The sequence below is a fragment of the Schistocerca cancellata genome, chromosome 11 (genome assembly GCF_023864275.1).
Source record: "Schistocerca cancellata isolate TAMUIC-IGC-003103 chromosome 11, iqSchCanc2.1, whole genome shotgun sequence".
Taxonomy (NCBI): domain Eukaryota; kingdom Metazoa; phylum Arthropoda; class Insecta; order Orthoptera; family Acrididae; genus Schistocerca; species Schistocerca cancellata.
The window spans coordinates 56,463,619-56,485,862 of NC_064636.1; the positions used below are offsets into that span (position 1 = coordinate 56,463,619).

The window sequence follows — 22,244 nt, forward strand, 5'->3', positions numbered from 1 at the left end:
TAGAGCCCACACAGAAGCATACCGTCAATCCTTCTTTCCACGAACAATACAAGACTGGAGTAGAAGGGAGAACCGATAGAGGTACTCAAGGTACCCTCTGTCACACACCGTGAGGTGGCTTGCGGAGTATGGATGTAGATGTAGATGATGTAGATTTCCTTTGTGGTTACGTCACTTGGACAGTCGCTGCACACTTCATCCTCGGTGCTTGCCGACCAAGTTTAAATTCATTAATCCAAAAGTAAAGAGTCTTCAGTGATGGTACAGAGTTCACATAAACTTAATCGAATGCATTTCTGATTTGTGCGGCAGTCCAATCCTTCAAATCAACATGTTTAATAACAGCACGAAACTCGGATCTCTCCATCTGCAGTTGCAGTCGACAGACTGAACAATTCAGATGGCTGTCAACATTTCAACAATGAACTAGATGCTTAACTTTTTTGAAATTGTTTATATGATACTTTGAATAATCAAGCTTACCAGCCATGGAGGCTCAACAAAAATGTTCCATTCTTCATGAAATTTACCAGACTTACTAAACCATCCTCGTAATGTAATCAGAAGAAAATGGTTCGGATATTCACTCTAGCCTCGGTAAGATCTCTCTCAAATTTCAGTAAGGAATCTGAAAATATCTTGTTGCCTCCATATCTTTCGTGTAGGGATCACGAGGATATAATTACGTTACATAGAATGCCATATAAACAGTTGTGCTTCCCCTGAACTACTTCTTAATCGAATGGAAGGAGACTATAGTGGTAGAAGCAAGAGTATCCTGTGCCATCAATTAAGTGATTTGTAGAGTATTCAAGCAATTTTGTAGATAATGTTTCATAAAAGTTCTGAAAATTCTTTGTTTTGCAGACAAGCTGCAGTGTTTTGCGTGCTATCAACGAACCAATGCCTCCCATTATTAATAGCCCTTGCGAAACTTACATAATTCCGTGCACTCATCCTGTAATTGTCACTCCTAGGTATTACGAGGTGCATTCAAGTTCTAAGGCCTCCGATTTTTATTCTAGTTAACTACTCACCCGAAATCGATTAAACTGGCGTTACTCCTCGACGTAATCGCCCTGCAGACGTACACATTTTTCACAACGCTGACGCCATGATTCCATGGCAGCGGCGAAGGCTTCTTTAGGAGTCTGTTTTGACCACTGGAAAATCGCTGAGGCAATAGCAGCACGGCTGGTGAATGTGCGGCCACGGAGAGTGTCTTTCATTGTTGGAAAAAGCCAAAAGTCACTAGGAGCCAGGTCAGGTGAGTAGGGAGCATGAGGAATCACTTCAAAGTTGTTATCACAAAGAAACTGTTGCGTAACGTTAGCTCGATGTGCGGGTGCGTTGTCTCGGTGAAACAGCACACGCGCAGCCCTTCCCGGACGTTTTTGTTGCAGTGCAGGAAGGAATTTGTTCTTCAAAACATTTTCGTAGGATGCACCTGTTACCGTAGTGCCCTTTTGGAACGCAATGGGTAAGGATTACGCCCTTGCTGTCCCAGAACATGGACACCATCATTTTTTCAGCACTGGCGGTTACCCGATATTTTTTTGGTGGCGGTGAATCTGTGTGCTTCCATTGAGCTGACTGGCGCTTTGTTTCTGGATTGAAAAATGGCATCCACGTCTCATCCATTGTCACAACCGACGAAAAGAAAGTCCCATTCGTGCTGTCGTTGCGTGTCAACATTGCTCGGCAACGTGCCACACGGGCAGCCATGTGGTCGTGTCAGCATTCGTGGCACCCACCTGGATGACACTTTTCGCATTTTCAGGTCGTCGTGCAAGATTGTGTTCACAGAACCCACAGAAATGCCAACTCTGGAGGCGATCTGTTCAACAGTCATTCGGCGATCCCCCAAAACAATTCTCTCCACTTTCTCGATCGTGTCGTCAGACCGGCTTGTGCGAGCCCGAGGTTGTTTCGGTTTGTTGTCACACGATGTTCTGCCTGCATTAAACTGTTGCATCCACGAACGCACTTCCGACACATCCGTAACTCCATCACCACATGTTTCCTTCAACTGTCGACGAATTTCAATTGGTTTCACACCACGCAAATTCAGAAAACGAATGATTGCACACTGTTCAAGTGAGGAAAACGTCGCCATTTTAAGTATTTAAAACAGTTCTCATTCTCGCCGCTGGTGGTAAAATTCCATCTGCCGTACGGTGCTGCCATCTCTGGGACGTATTGACAATGAACGCGGCCTCATTTTAAAACAATGCGCATGTTTCTATCTCTTTCCAGTCCAGAGAAAAAAAATCGGAGGCCTTAGAACTTGAATGCACCTCGTATTTTGTATGTTACGTCTAATTCCAGGTCCAATTAGACACTGTGACCAGCATTTATAAATTTAGCGAAACGTTTATCATTTCATGCTTTGTCCTTTTTTTGCACATTCCTCATGGGTCCTGTGTGATAATGTGTTATTCGAGAGCCATATATTTTTCATTTATCGTTCAACTTCATTTGTTTTCACGTCCATGCACTAACATACTGTCCCGTTGTTTCTTCCTCAACGGTTTCTGTACTTACTGCCCGAAGAGAACTTTATTTCAGTCCCCCATTTCGAAAAATATTTTCCTAGCTTACAGCAAAGCGATGTTCTTTAAAACATCGGTGCATCTGCTGTTTCTCTAACAGAGCATTACAAAGTGAAATGTAGTTACTAAGGTGCTGATGAATAACCACATTTCTAGACACCGTAATTTCCAAGCTCTTTCATCTATTAATGTCTCAGTTCCATTTAATTAGCCAGATGCGATTTCGCTTTACTAATTCGCCCTTACGTTACAGGTGTCAAGAGTGGATTCTGCGTTGTGGAAACAGAGTCAGCTGCGTAATAAATTCCTATGTGCTCTTCACTTCACTGACAATTCTTTTATGAATGAGTTGAAAACAAAACTAGTATTTAACGCTGTGCCAAATCCAGAACCTCTGTAAGAGCCTGCAGACGTAGAAAACGAAGACAACAGTAGACAACAGAGCGATTACGAAATGCACCAACAAGGGAGCTGTTCGCCACCTGCCCGTGAGCTAGTCCATAGTTCGCCAGATACGTCGCTGCCAACAGATTTAACACCAAGAAAACGACAGCTGACACAAGGAATTAACGAGCAAAAGTTAAAATTGACAAAGCAGAGGAAAAAACCGTGGAGAATGCGACATCTTGCCACGAAGAAGCCTGATCTAAAAGCTGTGGCAACGGAGGCTGTTACGCATATGTCTCCAAAATGTGGAACATTATTTGGTATGCAGCTTCTACACAAGTAAGTAACGTCCTCCGGTGACGTCAAATACATTAACTATCGTCAACTTTCTTAATAACTGCATTAAACGGTCGCATTTATTGTTTTCAGGCCTTTCACTCTTTGGACAGAAGCGGAGAGGCGGCCGTCGTTGAGCTTATTTTATAAAAGTCCTGCCGCATATGAAGTTGGAATGAAGCTACCTTCGAAAAAAATTATTCAGAAGTGGGTCAGTGAAATGGATATTATAGCGGGCACAGAAACTAAACTATTCGAACATCTTGTAGAAAAAGTGAAGACAATGGATGATAGTTGCCAAGGTTGTGTATTGGTGTTCGACGAAATGAGTGTGAGGAAATGTCTCAGTTACTATGCTAAGTATGATATCATTGAGGGCTATGCAGATTTTGGCAGCCTAAGACGTACGTCTAAGGTGGCAACACAGTCTCTCATGTTCCTTGTTCGTGGGCTGCGGCAAAAATGGAATTACCTGTTGCCTATTTTACGTCTTGTAAACAGACCAAATCTGATGTAATGAGACAGTTGCTCTTCGTTGTATTAGAGAAACTTTTTACTGTTGGCTTAAAGGTTTGAAGTTGCACTGTTTGGACCAAGGGTCCAATAACCGTTCATTAGTGCGTGATCTCGGTGTTACAACTTAAAAAACTTTCTTTAATTATCGCAGCAATGTTTTATATTTATGTACGATGTGTGTCATCTCCTGAAAAGTATTCTAAACCGTTTGCTGGAGAGAGATATCCAAACTGATTCGGATGATATTGTGTCAAGACATTGTCAAAAAGTATCAACTAGATAGGAAGGGCGACAAGAATGTGCTGCTCTCTCAGTCACAAACACGTCAGTTCAAATAATTTTGAAAAAAAAATGAGTGTTTGACTTGCAACACAAGTGTTCAGTCATTCCGTCTCGGCCACTATTCTATCAGCGTATTCCAAGTCGGAGCTTCAGAGCAAAACAGCAATGAATACAGCTTCCTTTCTGGCAAGACTGAACAATTTGTTCGATGCAATGAATAGCAAGATCCTCTATGATTCGAAACCATTCGCCTATGCTCTAAGCACTCAAAAAAGTTGGTTAGAGGATTATCTACAGGACTCCCTGGATTGGTTAAAAACATGGAGGGTCGTTAACCATCCGCAGAAACACTGTGAGATTCCTCCATGTTTTACGTAGTGGCAACAGATTTTTCCTGCGTAAGCGAGGGCATCGGCTACGAGCTCCGTCCGATTCTACAAGTTGCTATAGTAAAAGACATCGATAAAAACAATCAAACCGCAACAGTCAGGGAGAACGCTGGGTGAGCAGCAGTTCTGCATGGTGATACCAAGAACGGAGGCGTCAGTCATGTGCAGCGCTTAGCCGCTACGAACAGGCTCGTTGGTCTAGGGGTATGACTCCTGCTTCGGGTGCAGGAGGTCCCGGGTTCAAATTCCGGACGAGCCCTTGCGTTTTGTGCAAACGTGCGGCAACTACCGGCACGCCGGCGGCTGTTCCGCGCATTTCCAGCCCTCCAGGTAAGCACAAAAACCAAGTAGCCGGTTCTGAAAGAGTTTCACGTATCATTTGAGCCATCTGCACCCTGGTGGTGGGACGTTTGAAATTGATTTAAATGGTCGCAGTAGAGATTGTAGCAAGTGTCTTGTTGAGTGCGACGAAAAAGTGTTTCCGCCCGGAATCGAACCGGGGACCTCCTGCGTGTTAGGCAGACGTGATAACCGCTACACCACGGAAACTGCTACGCTCTGAGCTCCACATCTGACACAACTTGTAGGACGATCGCAACTTTGGCGTAAAAATCACTTTGCGGAAACGCACAATGCAGGTATTTCGCATTCGTATGCAACAATCGACAGCACCCTTGCCTGTCTGAATCATCATCGTCATCATCACGCGATCAGGCCCAGAGGACCGCGCGCCACCACAGTTAGAGCTCTCCATCCGTCTCTGTCTTCTGCTATCTGTCTCCAGTTTTCCGTGACTCGCAGCTGCAACAGGTCTTCTCTCACTCCATCGATCCACCTCTTTTCAGGTCTTCCCACTGGTCTGCTGCCTGACGGGATCCAGTCCATTGTGATTTTGGGCCATCTTGTTGCCTCCATTCTAACAACATGTCCAGCCCATTGCAGTCGTTTGCTTCTCATCACTCCCAAGATGTTAGGCTCCTCGTACAACTCTTCTAATTCAGTGTTATGGCGTCTTCTCCATTCTCCAGTAGTCTGATCTCTGACCGGTCCAAATATTTTCCCGAGGACTTTCCTTTCAAATGTTAGCAGTCGCTTAAGGTCTCGTTTTCGAGTGCTCCAGATTTGAGAACCATAAAGTATTACCGGCATTATTAATGTCTTATACGACCGTAGCTTTAGTTGTTGCGAGACACTTCTACATTTTAATATAGGGTCTAGAGAGTGATAGTATCTGTTTCCCGCCTGCAGTCGTGCTTTTATCTCTGCTTCAGTTGATGTTACTTCTGTAAAAAATGATCCGAGGTATTTGAACTCTTTCACATGTTTATACCTGGTGTTGTTCACAATTAAATCTTGAGAGTGCTGGATCTTTCTTCCTATGGTCATATACTCTGTCTTTTCAGAGCTAATTTGTAGACCGATCCTAGCTGCCAATAACTCCGAGGTCTGGATACTTCTCTTCAGATCTTCTCGTGTGCATGCTAATAGTGCAATGTCGTCTGCATAGGCCAGATATGTAATGTGTTCATTACCAATTTGAATGCCCTCGATGTTTTCTTTGTTGAAATCCCGCATTATGCCTGTCTGAATGCCATCAAGAATAAGAGCCGAAGAAGTCGTCGGAAATGCTCGCGGCCGAGTCCTCAGTAGCATCAGCTACTCTTGCTTTGCGTACGCGGTACCGCCAGTTCGCGCAGTCGCTATTGCAAATTATGTCACCAAAAGCAACCACTTCGTTAGCGGGCAAGAAGCCTGGGCTCACAATTCGTGCTTTGTTGACGCTGTGGAATGACATGAAAAGCAACATCGCGGGTGAACCAAGATCCCATAGAAAATGTATTTTCAGTAATCCACTAACGATCAGGTTTCAACAGGAATCCCAGCTGCCAGGAATTCCGCAGAAACTTGCAGCACGTAGTGGTAGCATCACTGATACAACCCGTTGATTCGGCGAACTGTGAACTCGATGAGGACCGTTCTGTGCTGGAAGGCAACGATTGTGTGACCTCTTCGGCAATTAATGTTAGCACGAATGGAGACTGCGAAAAGCGTGTTTCGAAAAAAGCTGCACACGAAGCACATGAGCTTGTGCACGGTGCTGAATTAGAGTGACGGAGTCAGCCAGCGTCAAAAAATTTAATTGTGACGTTTGTGTGTCGGAACTGCTTAAAGGCAACAAGACTCTGGAAAGTGCGGATGAACTCTTATATATTTTACAAAGCTTATCAGACGTCCGCGGAAGACTTGGGCGAATTAAGAGCCCCTTCAGAAAATCTGACTGCCGTAGTTAGATCTACTTTAAAAGTATTCAACGACGTGTTCAAAACTGTCCATTACCAGTTTGGCGTATACTGCAGCCTTGTGAGTTCAGTGATGAAGGACAATGAACGTTTGTATCCTCGATGGCTTCAGCTTGATCCGTGCTCAATGCATCGAAAGTATATCTTAGAAATGCTTTGTAAAGTACGGCTGCAGAAGGAGCTACTTTGGATTTCAAACGAAATGTATCCAGCAAAAGACTCAAAAGCATCCAAACTTCGCGGGGTAAATAAACAAATTCACACCATAACTTTGTTATTGCAAAGCTAAAGTTTAATTTTACCTTACTATGTATTATATTTTACTGTGTTTATTTTCTGTCTACAGTTTGCTTATTTATGAAACACTGTGTCTGTCCAACACGTCTGTTAACTCTTTTAATTTCCTTTAGTTCATGAGAACGGTTATATTTAATACCATATGTATCACATGATTTTGATTAGATCTGATGGGTTTTCGGGGAATCACCGACTTTTCCTCACATGATGTTCTGGGCACAAAAGAATTTTACATCTATGGATAACATGTATTAATCGATGTCAGTTTCTATGTGATGTGATGAAATAGATCTTCCTCTTAATCACAATGTAACGTTTTTCTGATTTGCACGTCCATGTACCCCTCCCTCCACAAGTACCTTATTATATTCAAATTTTCATATTCTTCGAACAATCCGCCCTCAACGGAAAAGAAAACATTTCGTTATAAAACTTGCCCCTGCTACCTCTTGTATGGCTTTTCTTTTAGGGGACACAGTTGCTTCGTAGAGACAGTTTTACTAAACCATCCTGGCATTTTACTCATAGCCGGTAAAAACTGGTCTGTCATCTTTATCTTTACTGTGTAGAAACGAGTAGTTAATTTAAACGGAAGACGTCTGTAGTATTACCGTTTGGCCCTTATATGAGGGCCGTTCAGAAAGTAACCTCCGGTTGATTTAAAAAAATACACCAAGTTAAATAAAAATATTTTAATATATACATCTTACAACTACATCTTTGCACTATTTTTCTACATACTCTCCATAGCGATTGAGGCACTTATCGTATCTCTTCACAAGCTTTGAAATTCCTTCTGCATAAAAATCACCCGCTTGTGCCTGGAGCCAGCCTGTGACCGCATCTTTGAGCTCTTCGTCGTCATCAAACCGCTGTGACCCGAGCCATTTCTTCAAATGCATGAAGAGGTGATAATCACTTGGCGCCAGGTCTGGGCTGTAAGGTGGATGGTTGATAATGTCCCACTTGAAGGACTCAAGAAGGGCCGTTGTTCTGCGAGCAGAGTGAGGACGGGCGTTATCGTGCAAAAAAACGATACCGGAAGTCAGCATACCACGGCGTTTGTTCTGTATAGCCCGTCGTAACTTTTTTATTGTTTCACAGTACACGTCTTGATTAATGGTCGTACCACGTTCCATGAATTCAACCAACAACACCCCTTTGGCATCCCAAAACACCGTTGCCATCAGTTTTCTGGCAGAAAAATCTTGCGAGGCGTTTCTTGGTTTGGTAGGCGAATTTGAATGTGCCCACATCTTTGATTGTTCTTTTGTCTCAGGGTTCACGTACTTAATCCAGGTTTCGTCACCGGTCACGATTCTGTTTAACAATGGTTCTCCTTCGTCCTCATAACGTGACAGAAAGTCTAATGCAGAGGCCATTCTTTGAGTTTTGTGGTGGTCGGTAAGAATTTTGGGCACCCATCGTGCACAGAACTTACGGTAACCCAATCTTGCTGTCACTATCTCGTACAAGAGAGTCTTAGAAATCTGTGGAAAACCAGTAGACAACTCCGACATTGAGAAACGTCGATTTTCACAAACTTTTGCATCGACTGTCTGAACGAGTTCATCAGTCACCGATGATGGTCTACCACTCCTCTCTTCATCACGAACATTTTCTCGTCCACTTTTAAATAAACGTACCCATTCACGGACAACTCCTTCACTCATAACTCTTGGTCCGTACACGGCACAAAGCTCACGATGAATAGCTGCTGCAGAATATCCTTTGGCTGTAAAAAACCTTATGACAGCACGCACTTCACATTTGGCGGGGTTTTCTATTGCAGCAGACATTTCAAACTGCCACAAAAACTAAACTAGCGCAGGTACGACGTTCACTCGACCACGGCTTGATGCCGACTGACCTGTTGAGTGCGTGAACGCACAGATGGCGTCGCTACTCCCCCCACAACCCGCACTGTGACCGATCGGAGGTTACTTTCTGAACCGCCCTCGTATTACAGAAACGGCTTTACCTCGTTAAGTCTTGCGTAATATAGGGGATAAACGCAACTTGTGACCTGACAGAACTATAAGGAAGAGGCAAATCAAGCGGTTATCAGCGTATTACTGTTGGCATTGTACAACAAAATTGATATTCCATTCATCAATATTAATGTTCTCTTCATTGTAGTAGGTTGGAATTACTTCACAAATCATCAATCAAAACTGCACACTGTCTCTGTTAGAGGCTAGAACAACATAAAAGCGAGCATTAGCCAATGTACAAGACTCGGAAAACGAATTAATTAAATGCGCTGACCCCAACTCAGTCATTAGCAACGATACACACGTGCTTCATAACAAACAAACCGAACCTAAAATCATTCTATGAATCGGCATGAGCTGAATTAAGGAGCAATTACTTGTGTAATCCTATTCAAGCAGATTATTGATCCTTATGTCACTGGTCGACGTTTTTATTCATTCCCTATGAAATGAGGATAAAGTAGATATCATTAATTGCAACGCATGTTACTGCGGCCAGTTGCAGCTGTATGCAAAATTATGCAACAGAATTATCTTGTGACACTATGTTGTAACGTCTGCTGTAGACGGTCAGTTTTCAGCACAAAACCTAGTTATGAATATTGGCTCATCACGGCTCCCTATTACAGAACGATCCAGCTGCTACAGGCAAAATTGCGCACAGCGGAGAAAGCGCAAAATTTTTATTGCGGCGCTCCTTTCCATTATTTATTAGAAGTATTTTCCAACATTGCTTATTTCAAAAGGTCTGGCTTCTCATCGTACTGTGAAGAACTTGCCTCAGGGAGGGCTCATACTATGCACAGAACTGCTCCGATCTGCGCAATACGTCACCGTCGAGAAGCTCCGTACAGTTTGCGCGCACTGTTACGTGTTGAAGCGATTAAGTTTCATGTTTTTTGCTGTTTATTTTTGTCTTCTTTCGAGTTCGTTCGCTATGTTTGACATTAATAATGCTGAATTGTCCTATCGCTGTGTGTAGAAACTGTAATCAGAAGACTAAAAGGCAGTAGTATTACCTGTCATAAGTTCCGTCAAATTCCTGAAACATTTGCTCGGTAGGTTCAGCTCTGTAGCAGTAGTGACAGCATTAACATTAATAATGCTACTGCCTGTAGCATACACTTTGGAGAGGACGTTGATTTACGGTATCTACAAGCTGAATTAAAGAAACTTCAACCAAAATACGTCTTAAAGCCGACTGCAAATTCTATAAGCTATTGAAACTCGTAAATCTAGATCAAAGCATAGAATCAGAGAAAGGTCTTATCGAGGATGAAATGAAAATACTCAATGAAGAATTATCACCATTGAGAGAAAAGAATTCAGCGTTTAATTTGCTTTTCGTTCTCAGGATATTGTTATCCGCTATTACTGCTTCACGCGTTAAGCAAACAGAGGAAGTAATGGAAAGCATTAAGTATCTATACAGCACTGACGACTAAGGTACACAAAAGTTTTGCTAAAAGCACTTCATGAGTAAGCAAAAAACAAGCTTAAGTGAAGCAGAAAATTTGTGTGTGTTGAGCATCGGATGAAATTATTGGCATGTGCTATGACCAAAAAGTGACGCCATATACAGACCTCATAGCCAGGTACGGGTTGTTATGGCATGTGGTTTATATGGAGCCTGGGAGCAGTCTGTATACTGCTGGTCACGAAAGAGACGCAAAAATACATCACTCAGTGTATTTCTTCCAGATCCGACTCCATCATAGTGACAAGATAATAGTAGTGTCAAAAGGTCCCATAAGCTCTGGGGCAACTGAGAAACTACCTCGTCCTGGCTTAATCGTCTCTTCAAAGGCAGCTCTCTGTCTAAAGAAGCAAATGTGAATAAAAAACTGCCAAAACTTTTAATCGGAAGCGTCAAATTATTTCTCAAGAGATCTCCACAATTTACACGAAGATCATTACTGCACCTTCATCCGAATAAGGCACCTCAACACGTCAGCAAAGACAGTGAGGGCTAAACAGCGGCAGAAAGGAACACACACATGGAGAGCTTCCGCATTTCATTCCAGACCGCATCAAGGTGTTTAATTTGTCGTTAAATTCTTGAAGTACGGCGATCAATACTGAAGCTTCAGAATCATCAAACGCAGGAATGACAAGTAAATGGAATTATAGCGTTTCCTTTCTACCGAATATCTGCACGAAAAAAATGATATTCACAATTGCTGATTGTGACGAAAAAATTGCGTTTAGAAACTGAAAGCTCTTATGAGTGTTGCGTTTCCTGTACTATTAAAATGTGTAATACTTAATAACGACTGAAGGATGGCAAGTTATAACTTATATCATAGAAAATGTTGAATAATAGAATGTGTATGTCAAGATGATCTATAATACGTAGTTATACATCTGTCATTACTAGAAAGACAATGTGAGAGTTTCATTGGCGTAGGAAGCAGTAACGTTAAGTCCCTGTGTAGGTAAGCGTCAAACGAACTCATATCTCATTACATCGCCCTTCAGTTTCGTAAATTAATGGTGGCTTAAGCGGAGTACTGCGATGCGCGAACGTGAAAAAAAGTCTCTTCTCGACAGTGACGTCACGCGGAAGCGCTCGCTGCCGAACGCTTTGGCCCAAATCTTCTATGTAATAACCTCGTTGCTGCCTACACAGATGCGGCAACGCTCTCTCGGCCTCTCCCCTCTGTCACCCCACCACGCCACCCTTGACATCAGGCTAGGTGCAAATTGAGACGCGTATAGCGCGACGCAGCGCAGCGCGCGTTTTTGTAACATCACAGGTTCAAATGGGGCCGCGGCGCAAACTGCGACGCGACGCGACTGGGACGCGACACGCGCCTGCGCCAGTTCGCGCGGCGTTGTGGTTGAGGCACAGTTTGTTTCTCGCGTCGAGCGTGCCTCGCTAGCACCGTGGGAAATTTGAGGCGGGGAGCGGAAAAGCAGCCCGGCCATATGCTCACATCGGAACGGCTCATATGAGCAGTGGTAGTATTGCCAATACGATAAATTTTGCCTTACTGTGTACTAAATTTTATTGCCTTTGGGTAGTGTTTCGTTCTTCCCCATGTAAACGCTCCAGTTTTCTTCTTTAGTACATTATACTTTTGTTATTTATATGTGTATAGTTTTGTTTTTCTTCTGTCAAGAAAAATTCATACTTCAGTAACTGATGAGCCACTCGCCGCTGGAATTGTATCATATGCCTCCGCAATGTTTTCAGTTCGCAAGAAGGGACAGAGGGTAGTGAATAACGAAGCAAGGATTATTGTAAAATCATGTGATTAAGAACCAAGACAGGAAAGTAAAACAAGGTTACCTTATCGCTGCCTAGTATGCTGGCGTATCTGTACGATCTGTTACAAAAATTTCGAAAGAGATAATCTCCACAGTTGTGATCCCTTTGTGCTCCTGGTAAAAAGCGTCCAAGATCTGAAGTATAGAAGTTTCACTGTGATTACTCTGATATGGAAGTAATAATGTAATACGACACACTGTACTACATGCATGTGAACATCACATTTCCACTGCAAGCTAGAAACAGTCGAAAAGCAGTCACAAATAACAATGTTTTAATTGGTTCGCCGTGATGAGAAAAAGCATTTCAATTGTTGCATGCACATTATCAGCATTAATAAACTAATTATTCAACAGGCTACACAAATGAAGAAAATGATTGGTATTATTACGAAAGTAGAAATATCCTAAAAGAGTGTCATGATTAGATATATTTAATTTTTTGAAATGTACAGATGACAAAGGCAGATCTACTTTGATGACAATGTTTTCGAACTCCAGCTCACAAGGCACACATCGCATGGCTGGTGCATTCCTGTCGCGCGCATTATCCTCCGCTGCTGACAATATACTGACCATTGTGTTGTGCGACAGATCAATTGTTTATTTTTCTCAATAACAACTATTTTATTCGCGATCACGCATTGTCAGTTTGGCAAGCCGTAGGTGAGTAACCAGTATCTGGCATGTGCCTGTCATTCCGCCTGAAGGAACGCTCGTCATTATCTTAATACTGCTCAGATCAAGAGAAGGAATAAAATCTTTTGGTAAGTTTCCATTCCAGTCGCTCAGTGTTAAAAATACGATGGGTTATGGGGATTCCATCAAAATTCCAACAGAATTGGAAATCTATTTTTGTGTGAGTTGTTAACCTTTTCTCATTGGAAGAAGCATCACCGTTTGTGAGTAACGGCCACATTTCTCTTGCTGACTGGTTTAATTGTACTTCCTTTGTCACAGTGTAATTTGTCAAACTCATCTCACAGCAGCTATTGAGACAGAATTCCGAAATGGAGTGCCTCATTAAACAAGTAATTGGCAATCACAGTGCTCCAAAGCTTACGAAAAACTTAGTAGTGTCGGTATGCAGTAAAATACAAGAAGAGATTTCATATTTATTTTCTTTCTAGGAAGCTCTTGTTTCGCTAGCTGTCGATAACTCTTAAAAAATTACAGTCACTGGAGTGAAATACATAAAAAGGGGAGTGTAAGTTTCGATGTCTCGAGCGGTTTAGAAGATATCAGAGATGTTGCGAGTATTTCACTCTCGCGGGCGTGAGATCGGAAGTGAGCGCGCTACATGGGATCCATTTTCTCGAGATCGGAGGCAGATAGAGACCTCCTCCCAAGTCTAAACAAAAATTCAGCAGCAACATATGGTGTAATACGCATCAAACGCAAAGTCATAGCGACCCCTAATTTTCGTTGCCAACTTTTTGAGTTTTGCGTAGTGGTTTACTAAAATGTGTACATCACAATAAGATTGGTCATTAGCGAGGTGATGGGCACTTCGCCACGAAGCTGACATATAACGCTACAAGTAAGGCAAAAATCATGTATTTTCCGTGAATAGTTTCTGTAAAATCGTTTGAGAAAGATAACAGGCTGTACTCGCTTCCGTTCTGTCAGCGCAGAGCGTCGCCAGTCGGCGCGTGCGAAGTGTGGTGTGCGCGTCGCAACATGCGCTGCACCCGCGCGACTCGTGCGGCACGTACGTGCCGCGCTGTAGTGTCGTGCCACGTCACACGCGCTGTATGCGTCTCAATTTGCGCCTAGCCTGAGGGAGGCCGTTGCCGAAGAGCCTCTAGTGCAGGGCTTCACAACATACGTGCTCGCGGAGCAAGCTGTGAGCAGCAAGGCGCGAGCACGGAGCAGCGCGAGCACGCTACCCCCCCTACCGGACCAGAGCGGAGAGTGGGGAGAGTCACGTGGGGCACACAACAGCTGCCGCCAGTCAACGTAAATTCGCGGCCACTTGCAGGGATATCACTCACGAATTATTACTGCGACAACTGAAACAAATAAAGGAGAATGTACACGTGCCACATAATTTTATTAGCTTAGTGTATGCCTCTACATTCGCATTAATTTGTGAACTGTTACACAGTAAAAGGTGTCACTGAAGTGTGGGATTCTCGGTTATCTTGTACTTTTTGCCCTTTACAATTGCGTGTATGTTCAGATTAATTGTTCTTGTGCATTTTAGGCGCAGTGTGCAGTTTAAATTTCGATCAGACAATGCGTTTCTCAGGCGCGTCTTGTTACATTTCATTGCAGAGAACAGTTGTTCACAAACATACGTTGAACCGAACATCGATATTACTGTAGCCGCCAGTTTGTGCAAACGTGGAAATCCATCCTGAGGGAAGTGTCTGTAGAATTCCAAAATGTTTTTCTTGTTCTGAAATTTGTCTCTGTATTCTCTGTCACACTGCAGGTCAACAATTTCTTGCTGCAGCTCAGGACGAATCTCTTAAATATTCGCTGAATATGGAGAGAACAGATCAAAATCACTGTCTAGTGCTGTCAGATCATGAAAGCGCTGATCAACTAAACTATGTGAATAACGTTCACAGTCTCTGTGAACATCTTGCATGGATGATAATTTAAGAAAATGAGCTAGGTTTCCTGATTCCAGCTGACACACCCAAAGTGTCAATTTCAATTTAAAAGCTCGTATTCGATCTATGAAATGAGTAATTAGCAGATCTTTACCTTGTAGTAAAATGTTCAAAGCATTCAGATGGCTAGTTAAATCTGCTAAGAACGCGAGATCACATTCAAACGTGCGCGCGCATTTCCCCTCCCTCCCTACTCCGCGACCTTGCACCTGCTCGCGAGCACGTGCCTGAGCAGACGCGAGTACTCGCGCACAAAACCGGCCAGTTGTTAAGCCCTGCTCTAGTGTGATCCCTCGAAACTAAGCAGGCGACCCACCTGACATTTACTCTTACACTTAGTAAATAAAAGGTAGAGCGCGCATTGGCGCTAGTGTCGCGTCCCCACATTGAACGTGATAGAAGCCGCCATTTGCAGGGAAACAGTGCGTAAACATGGATCGCTTGTGTGCTGCTTTTAATTGTAACAGTAAGAATGGAAGCAAAGACGAAGACGGAAACAATGTTACATTTCACAAGTCAGTCATTTCTGGTTGTTTGTTACTTTCCATTACTTGTATATAGTATTTTCACGGAGAAACAATACATCATGAGCGTTTGTTTTTGTTTTGGTTTCCCCTTACAAATGATTTTCTAAATCGGAAATGGATTGTTGCTACTCGGAGAGAGAACTTCCAACCGACAGCAAATCATTCGCTGCGCTCTCTTCATTTTGAAGAGAATTGTTACATGGGAAATTATGTAAATAGGCATCAACTGAAGGACGATGCTATACTGACAGTATTTGGATTTCCAATCATTTGAAAAAGGTATAGTGTTTGCAAAGCCAATTATGCAAATGCTAAATGTAGGTGACAGCAGATTGTTCTATAGCCTAACCTAATGTCTATATTTACACCTTATACTGTATTTAATAAACTTTCTGCTACCAAAATTGGAAGCTACATAGGGAAAAAGTTGCAGTGTTAGATTACAGACAAAGGTGCTTTGTTGCATGTCAATTATTTATATTGTATTTGTATATAAATTACTAAAAATACTAACAGGGTTAATGTACTAAGTTGAACTGAATGAAGAACTAGGCACATGATAGGTATTTAGATTTTTAATCACATATATATTAAGTATGAATCAGAGGTACGTTGAATAATTGCGTTTAGATTCTTAACATGTGTCATCAGGTGGTGATTGTACTTCCTAAATGGTCAAATATTTCATCAAATGTTGCAAACTCAACCACTTTCAGAGGTGCTATCAGTGTTAAAAACTAATGTGCGAATGAAATTCATACACTATTTTAAGTGATATGGGGTATTACAATTAATCATACCAAAATTCGAGTGTAGACAATACTGTGCTAAACAAAAGTAAGTGTGCAAAATGTACACAGTAGTCGGCAAGAAGCAAACAGGACCTGACAGGAAAATTATGTGAATTTAATAATAATCGTACTGTCTGCTACTTTAAAAGTTTCATTTAATTATCTGATGCAAATAGCTCGATGTAAACTCGCTCCACCTTGTCAGGAAAGAGCCTTACATTCTTAAATTTCGCGTCTCTATGCAGATGTATTTCGAAAATTAGGAAACTTCATTCATTTAAGTATACTTTTAAAATAGACTCGAATACTCAGTACTTTTTTAAACAAACATGTCTTTAATTTGTGCTTCAATTTGCTCTTGTTGCGTCTCATATACGTCAAATCACAACCCCAGTACTAGGATTCATTCCTGCAAATGGCGGCGATCAGCTGCTTCAATTGGGGGACAGCTGCCTCGCTTCTCCGCTACGGCGTAGTATGGGCTTGCATTTACTATGGTCTACCGGAACTACAAGTACAGCCCCGGCACAGTGGTTTGTGATTACGGATGACGGCCGGCTGTTGAAACACCGCCATTATACCTCTCGCAGAGTTCTTCGACCTTCGTTTCCCAAAGCAAAACGCGACGCTACAGACACCCTTGGAGAGAAGCGACTTTTCTCGTTTATCACACTAGTGATGTACAATAAAAATACGTGGTTTTTCCAGGAATCAATTATAAAACTACAGTACACCTCAATACCGACGTAATCACTCTTTTCTGCTGACAAAGCGATCTCGTCGATTTTAAGTAAGTTCTAAATTAGGCTTCAGATTCAGTTACTTCGAGACTAACTAACGTCCAAGCAAACAAATCGGTGAACATCGTAGAAACTAAGAACGAATACCGTACTTATGTTTGCAATGATTGACGGTGATGTAACGACAGGCAAAGAAAGAAATAAATGGATGAGTTGAATATGTTCTGGGGTTGCTTTTCTGCAAATCGAATAAAGTTCGAAAACTAAATTTCGGATTTCTCTGAATGGGAAAGTTAAGCAATGCTACGATTACCAGCAGTTTCGACTTTTACCAACGAGATATGCCAATAGACTTTACATACACGAACTATTGAACAGTGAGTAATGTTCCATCACCTTTCGGGCGTGCACTCGGGACAGCGACAATTCTTCATGCGATATTTCGGCTAGAAACCTCCCAGCCATCTTCAAGGCGAGTCAGAGACTGTGAGTTCATAGTGCTTGCGCGTGCGTATTTATACGGAGAGTCACGTGATACAAAGCTGCTGAGGATTGAAAGCGCATGCGTCAAAGATATCAAAGTCGCCACTACTCTTCGACCATAAATATAATAGACTGGCCCTGACGTCATTTTCGTGGCTCCAACATCTCTGGGCTAAAGTCACGAGAATGTTGGCAAAACATGGTTGTTTCGTGTTGCGCTTATGGCTGTACTCAGCGTTTTGTCGGGGAAAATGGCATTACATTTCACTTGTGTTTCTATGACAGTGCAGATGCGTTTATTGAAATCTGCTGAAGTGACTTTTATATGGTTTTTTTTCTTTTTTTTTCACACTTGAAATAGAGTATCACGTAAATTAAAGTGTTGAAAGTGATGCATGTAAAGTCAGACTCATATTAAATTTTGGAAACTATCTGTGATAATTCGGTTACAGAAGTAAATATAACTGTTTCTCGTTCCTACTCATGGGTTCCCTAGGGATAAAAATCGAAGGCAGCTTTGGATACAGGCCCTGAAACGGAAAAACTTTAAGTCATCGGCACATACACACCTTTTTGTATATACAAGTGAGACTATAATAAGGTAAGAGCACCTATAGTCGACACTTGAAGAGAATTTTTTTCTACCTTCTAATACTATTAAATAAATGTAGGCTCCAAAATTATTTTCTGAAACTTCAAAGTCTCACCTTTCATCTAAAATATCATTTTTTGTAAACTGATAGTTTAAAGTTTTGTAAAAATAGTAGGAACTGAACCTTTGAAGTGCACCTAAAATTGATACTCTAAATTGGGACTGCTCCTAAAGTCGACAATTTTGGCACCTATAGTTGATATAATTCCCATATCCCATTTTCTTTTATAAAGTGACTAGAGCTCAAAACGCGGCTAATCCAATATTTAAAGTTTTGACTCGAGCCTACTCTTAGTGTTTAAAACAATTTTAACGACATTTTACTTTAATTGATAGTTTATAGTAATTTCGCCCCGCTGCCCACCAGAGGGGCGTTCGATGTATTTGTTAGATTTTATAAATGATACTGTGGGCAAATCCAGGTCAAATGTAGTTCTGTCATAATTTTTCGCAAATCGAAAAGGAAGCGTTTGACAGTCAATTGAGAAATATTGGTAAAATACGATACAAACATAGGATGGCAGACCGCTGATTTGAAATCCCGCCACGTTTTGCCAACAGTCACGTGGTTTATGTTGGAGCCACACCAGCCCTATAGCTTCTGCACAGCAAGGCCAGTCTACTAGTATCTATGGTCGAAGCCACTACTGCACTAGTCATAGATAAGATGTATATAGCAAAGATAAACATAATAAGCGGAGAGTGCAAACAAAATAGTGCTGCTGCGAATCCACCGTGCTTGTAAATAAATAATTAATCTTTAAAAGTGGTAACATCTGTCGGAAGTGACGATGCAGATTCGCAGCAGCTCTATTTTGTTTGCACTCTGCGCTTATTATGTTTATATTTGCTATATACATCTTATCTGTGACTAGCGCAGTAGTGGCTTCGACCATAGATATTGGTAGACTGGTCATGACGTAAATTTCGTGGCACCAACTTCTCTACTGCTATACCACGTGACTATTGGCAAAACAATGGTGGTATCCTGTTGTGCTTATGGTTGTACCGAGCGTTTTGTGAAGGGAAGTAACATTAAATTTCACGTGTAAGTATTATTAGTTTAATTTAGTGGCATTTCTTGAATACTGATAAACTATTGTGTATATCATATCCTGACCCAGAACGTCACAGTTACGTAAATTGTCGGTTTGAAGTGCTGTGTGTGTTTCCAAGCCCACATTGCAATCGTATATATTTCTTGAAATGGTAAGCCACAAAGCTGCTTTTTCTCTTTCGTATAGGTTTCCAAAGAATGAAGGGCGCAGGCAGATGTGGATACAGGCAGTGAAACGAAAAGATTTCAAGCCTTCTGCGCACACACGCATCTGTTCGAAGCACTTTGAAGAAAATTGTTTCGACAAAGAAAAGACTGGTGGGAATTGGCTTCACAGTGACGTCGTGCCAACAAAATTCGGTTTCCCTGAGCATCTTCAAGCAAAGAGACCCAAACTTCCGACTAAGAGAGATTCATTAGACGAAATTGCAGGAACTTCCCATAATTCTCGTAAGTCTAGATATTTACTTTGTGTTAATATGTTAACGTAAGAAGGAGAGTGTCAAGCAGTGGCTGTAAAAATGTAACAGCGTTTCTTAAAGTAACATTGTCGTAATATGCGTTAGACTGAGGGGAAATTCTTTCATGTACATTTTCGTTCAATGGACTGGTATTTTGTTTGCAGCCACTATACAAGCTTCTGAAGTAAAAGCTGGGACAAGCAAATGTTTTAGATACATAGGAGATTTTAAGGAAGATGATTTGGCTGTTCCTGGCATAGCTAGTAAAATGGCAAGTGTTGCAAAAAAGCAGCTGAAGAAGAAAGCCAGAAAATTAAGTAATTTGCAGCGATCAGCCCACAGGATGAGGAAGAAAATTTTAAATTTGGAATCATTAATAATTGACCTTCAAAGGAATAGTCTTATAAGTGAATCCATGGGTAATTTGCTGAAGGTAAGATAGAACTATGTACTTCAAGTAGTACTTATAATTTCTTGACATATGACATTGAAGACATACCAAATTGCCATTCTTATTATAAATATCAGGTGGTGTAGAGTCTAGTATTGTACCTGTCTTATGGTTCCATGACAAGTGACATAGTTGATTGTAAGAAAGTCTCTATTCACACAAATGTAGGCATTGTTTTGAAAAATATCAACATGTTCATGTAAATAATTGGATAAAATTACACTGTGGAGAGTACTGCAACTAGCCACAAGTTTTTTAGAAGTGATTGTTATTGTAACATTGCTAGTTTCGGACCTGGAACCCATTGCCATGCAAACCACTAATTCCTTGCAGTTTTATGTGTGTGTCCTAAAATTTTGAAATTACATATTTCTTGAAAGGTATTAGATTGTATATAGACTGTACACATTGCACTTACTTCATGAAATTCTCTCCTTTACATTTCCTCTCTTAGAACTTTGTTATATTTTGGGACACATACATAAAACTTGCAAGAAATCAATGCTACCATCTGACAATGGGCTCAGACTCAAAGCTAGTAATGGTACAATAGAAATCACTACTAAAAGAAACTTGTGACTGGTTGCATTATTTCCTACAGTGTAATTTACAAAAACAGTTGTGGTGTTCAATAACCACAATGGATAAAATAAAGTGGGAGAAAGCACCATAATTTAATATAAATGAGAAAGCAGTAACTTTTATTAAAGTGGAGACACTCTTGGAAACTTAACTATGTTCGATCTACCATACATGTGCACAAATAGTAGAAACAGTTATGATATTTTGTTCCTTCTATGCACAAATTTAGTTTGTAACTGCTAATTATGTGTTGTTTTCTCTTTCCTTATCAATGTAGAGTCTTCTGCATGATGTGATATACAGAACATGTTGAGCGAATGACAGTTTGTAGCCTAGCTCTTGCAGTTCTTTACTGAGAGTATCATATTGCTTTCAGAGGCTGCCACCAGGTACATCAGAGTTGTTAAAGCATGTCAGCAGAGGTCAAACAAGAGAAAAGTACCCAGCAGCTCTTCGGACCTTTGCTTTAACTCTTAATTTCTACAGCAGCAAGGCTTACAGTTACATAAGGAGAAATTTCAATACATCTCTGCCACATCCACGGACACTGAGAAGGTGGTACAGTGTGATTGATGGAAATCCAGGTTTTAGCAAAGCAGTTGCTCTCAGAATAAAGAGTCAAGAGCTTATGAACAAGAGCAAGAAATTGCTGTGTGCTATGTCATTTGACGAAATTGCATTGAATTTCGTCAAAATAAATTTGTTGGATATGTAGATTATGGAGCAGAGCTTGATGATGATAACCTTCCTGTTGCAAATGAGGCACTAACATTTATGGTAACTGCTGTTAACAGTTCTTGGAAACTGCCAATTGGTTACTTTCTAGTCAATGGACTAACTGCACTAGAAAAATCTAACCTATTGAATGAGGCTCTAAAGTTTACTTTTGATGCTGGTCTTGAGGTGATATCCGTAACTTTTGATGGAACACATGTAAATACTGCAATGATAGAAAAGCTAGGTGCTTCTTTTTCTTTAGCTAACACAAAATCTTTCTTTAAGCATCCATTGTGTAATGATGAAATATGTATTTTCCTTGACCCATGTCACATGCTAAAGTTAGTACGTAATACCTTAGTTGGTAAGGGCACAATTTTTGATGGCAATAGAAATCCTATTAAATGGGATTATGTACCCAAGTTACATGATTTGCAATGTGTGGAGACACTTCAACTTGCTACAAAAGTAAGAATGAAGCATGTTGAGTGGTATCGCCATAAGATGAATGTCAGAATTGCTGCACAGACATTGAGTAATAGTGTAGCTAATGCCCTTGAATTTCTTGGCAAAGATTTGCAGCTAGACGATTTTAAAGACTGTGAGCCAACAGTTAGGTTCATAAGGATTATGAACAATGTTTTTGATTGCTTCAACAGTAGAAATCTGTTAGCGAAAGGTTATAAAGCACCTCTGTCATTGCAGACTGCTAGCCACATTTTGTCTTTTCTGGATGAAGCTGAAGAATATACACTCCTGGAAATTGAAATAAGAACACCGTGAATTCATTGTCCCAGGAAGGGGAAACTTTATTGACACATTTCTGGGGTCAGATACAT

At 41.3% G+C, this 22,244-nt stretch overlaps 1 protein-coding gene and 2 non-coding genes across 3 annotated transcripts; 2 read left to right on the plus strand and 1 right to left on the minus strand.

Moving 5' to 3' along the window:
• The first annotated feature begins 3,168 nt into the window (after positions 1 to 3,168).
• LOC126108188 (uncharacterized) lies at positions 3,169 to 21,678 on the plus strand. The gene is made up of 4 exons (XM_049913428.1): positions 3,169 to 3,278; positions 3,369 to 3,679; positions 19,820 to 20,088; positions 21,065 to 21,678. The coding sequence occupies exons 1-4, from the start codon at positions 3,169 to 3,171 to the stop codon at positions 21,401 to 21,403; spliced, it is 1,029 nt and encodes a 342-aa protein (XP_049769385.1). The 3' UTR covers positions 21,404 to 21,678.
• Positions 4,650 to 4,721, plus strand: Trnap-cgg (transfer RNA proline (anticodon CGG)). Its single transcript has one exon. It is a non-coding gene; the product is annotated as a tRNA-Pro (tRNA).
• On the minus strand, positions 4,939 to 5,011 carry Trnav-aac (transfer RNA valine (anticodon AAC)). Its single transcript has one exon. It is a non-coding gene; the product is annotated as a tRNA-Val (tRNA).
• Positions 21,679 to 22,244: the final 566 nt, after the last annotated feature.

Bases quoted from the DNA above. Each gene is read 5' to 3' on its own strand.
- LOC126108188 (XM_049913428.1), top strand. From the start codon at position 3,169: ATGCGACATCTTGCCACGAAGAAGCCTGATCTAAAAGCTGTGGCAACG. The intron at 3,279-3,368 runs GTAAGTAACGTC...TATTGTTTTCAG, and splicing joins GGTATGCAGCTTCTACACAA to GCCTTTCACTCTTTGGACAG. The intron at 3,680-19,819 runs GTACGTCTAAGG...TTTTGTTTGCAG, and splicing joins AGATTTTGGCAGCCTAAGAC to CCACTATACAAGCTTCTGAA.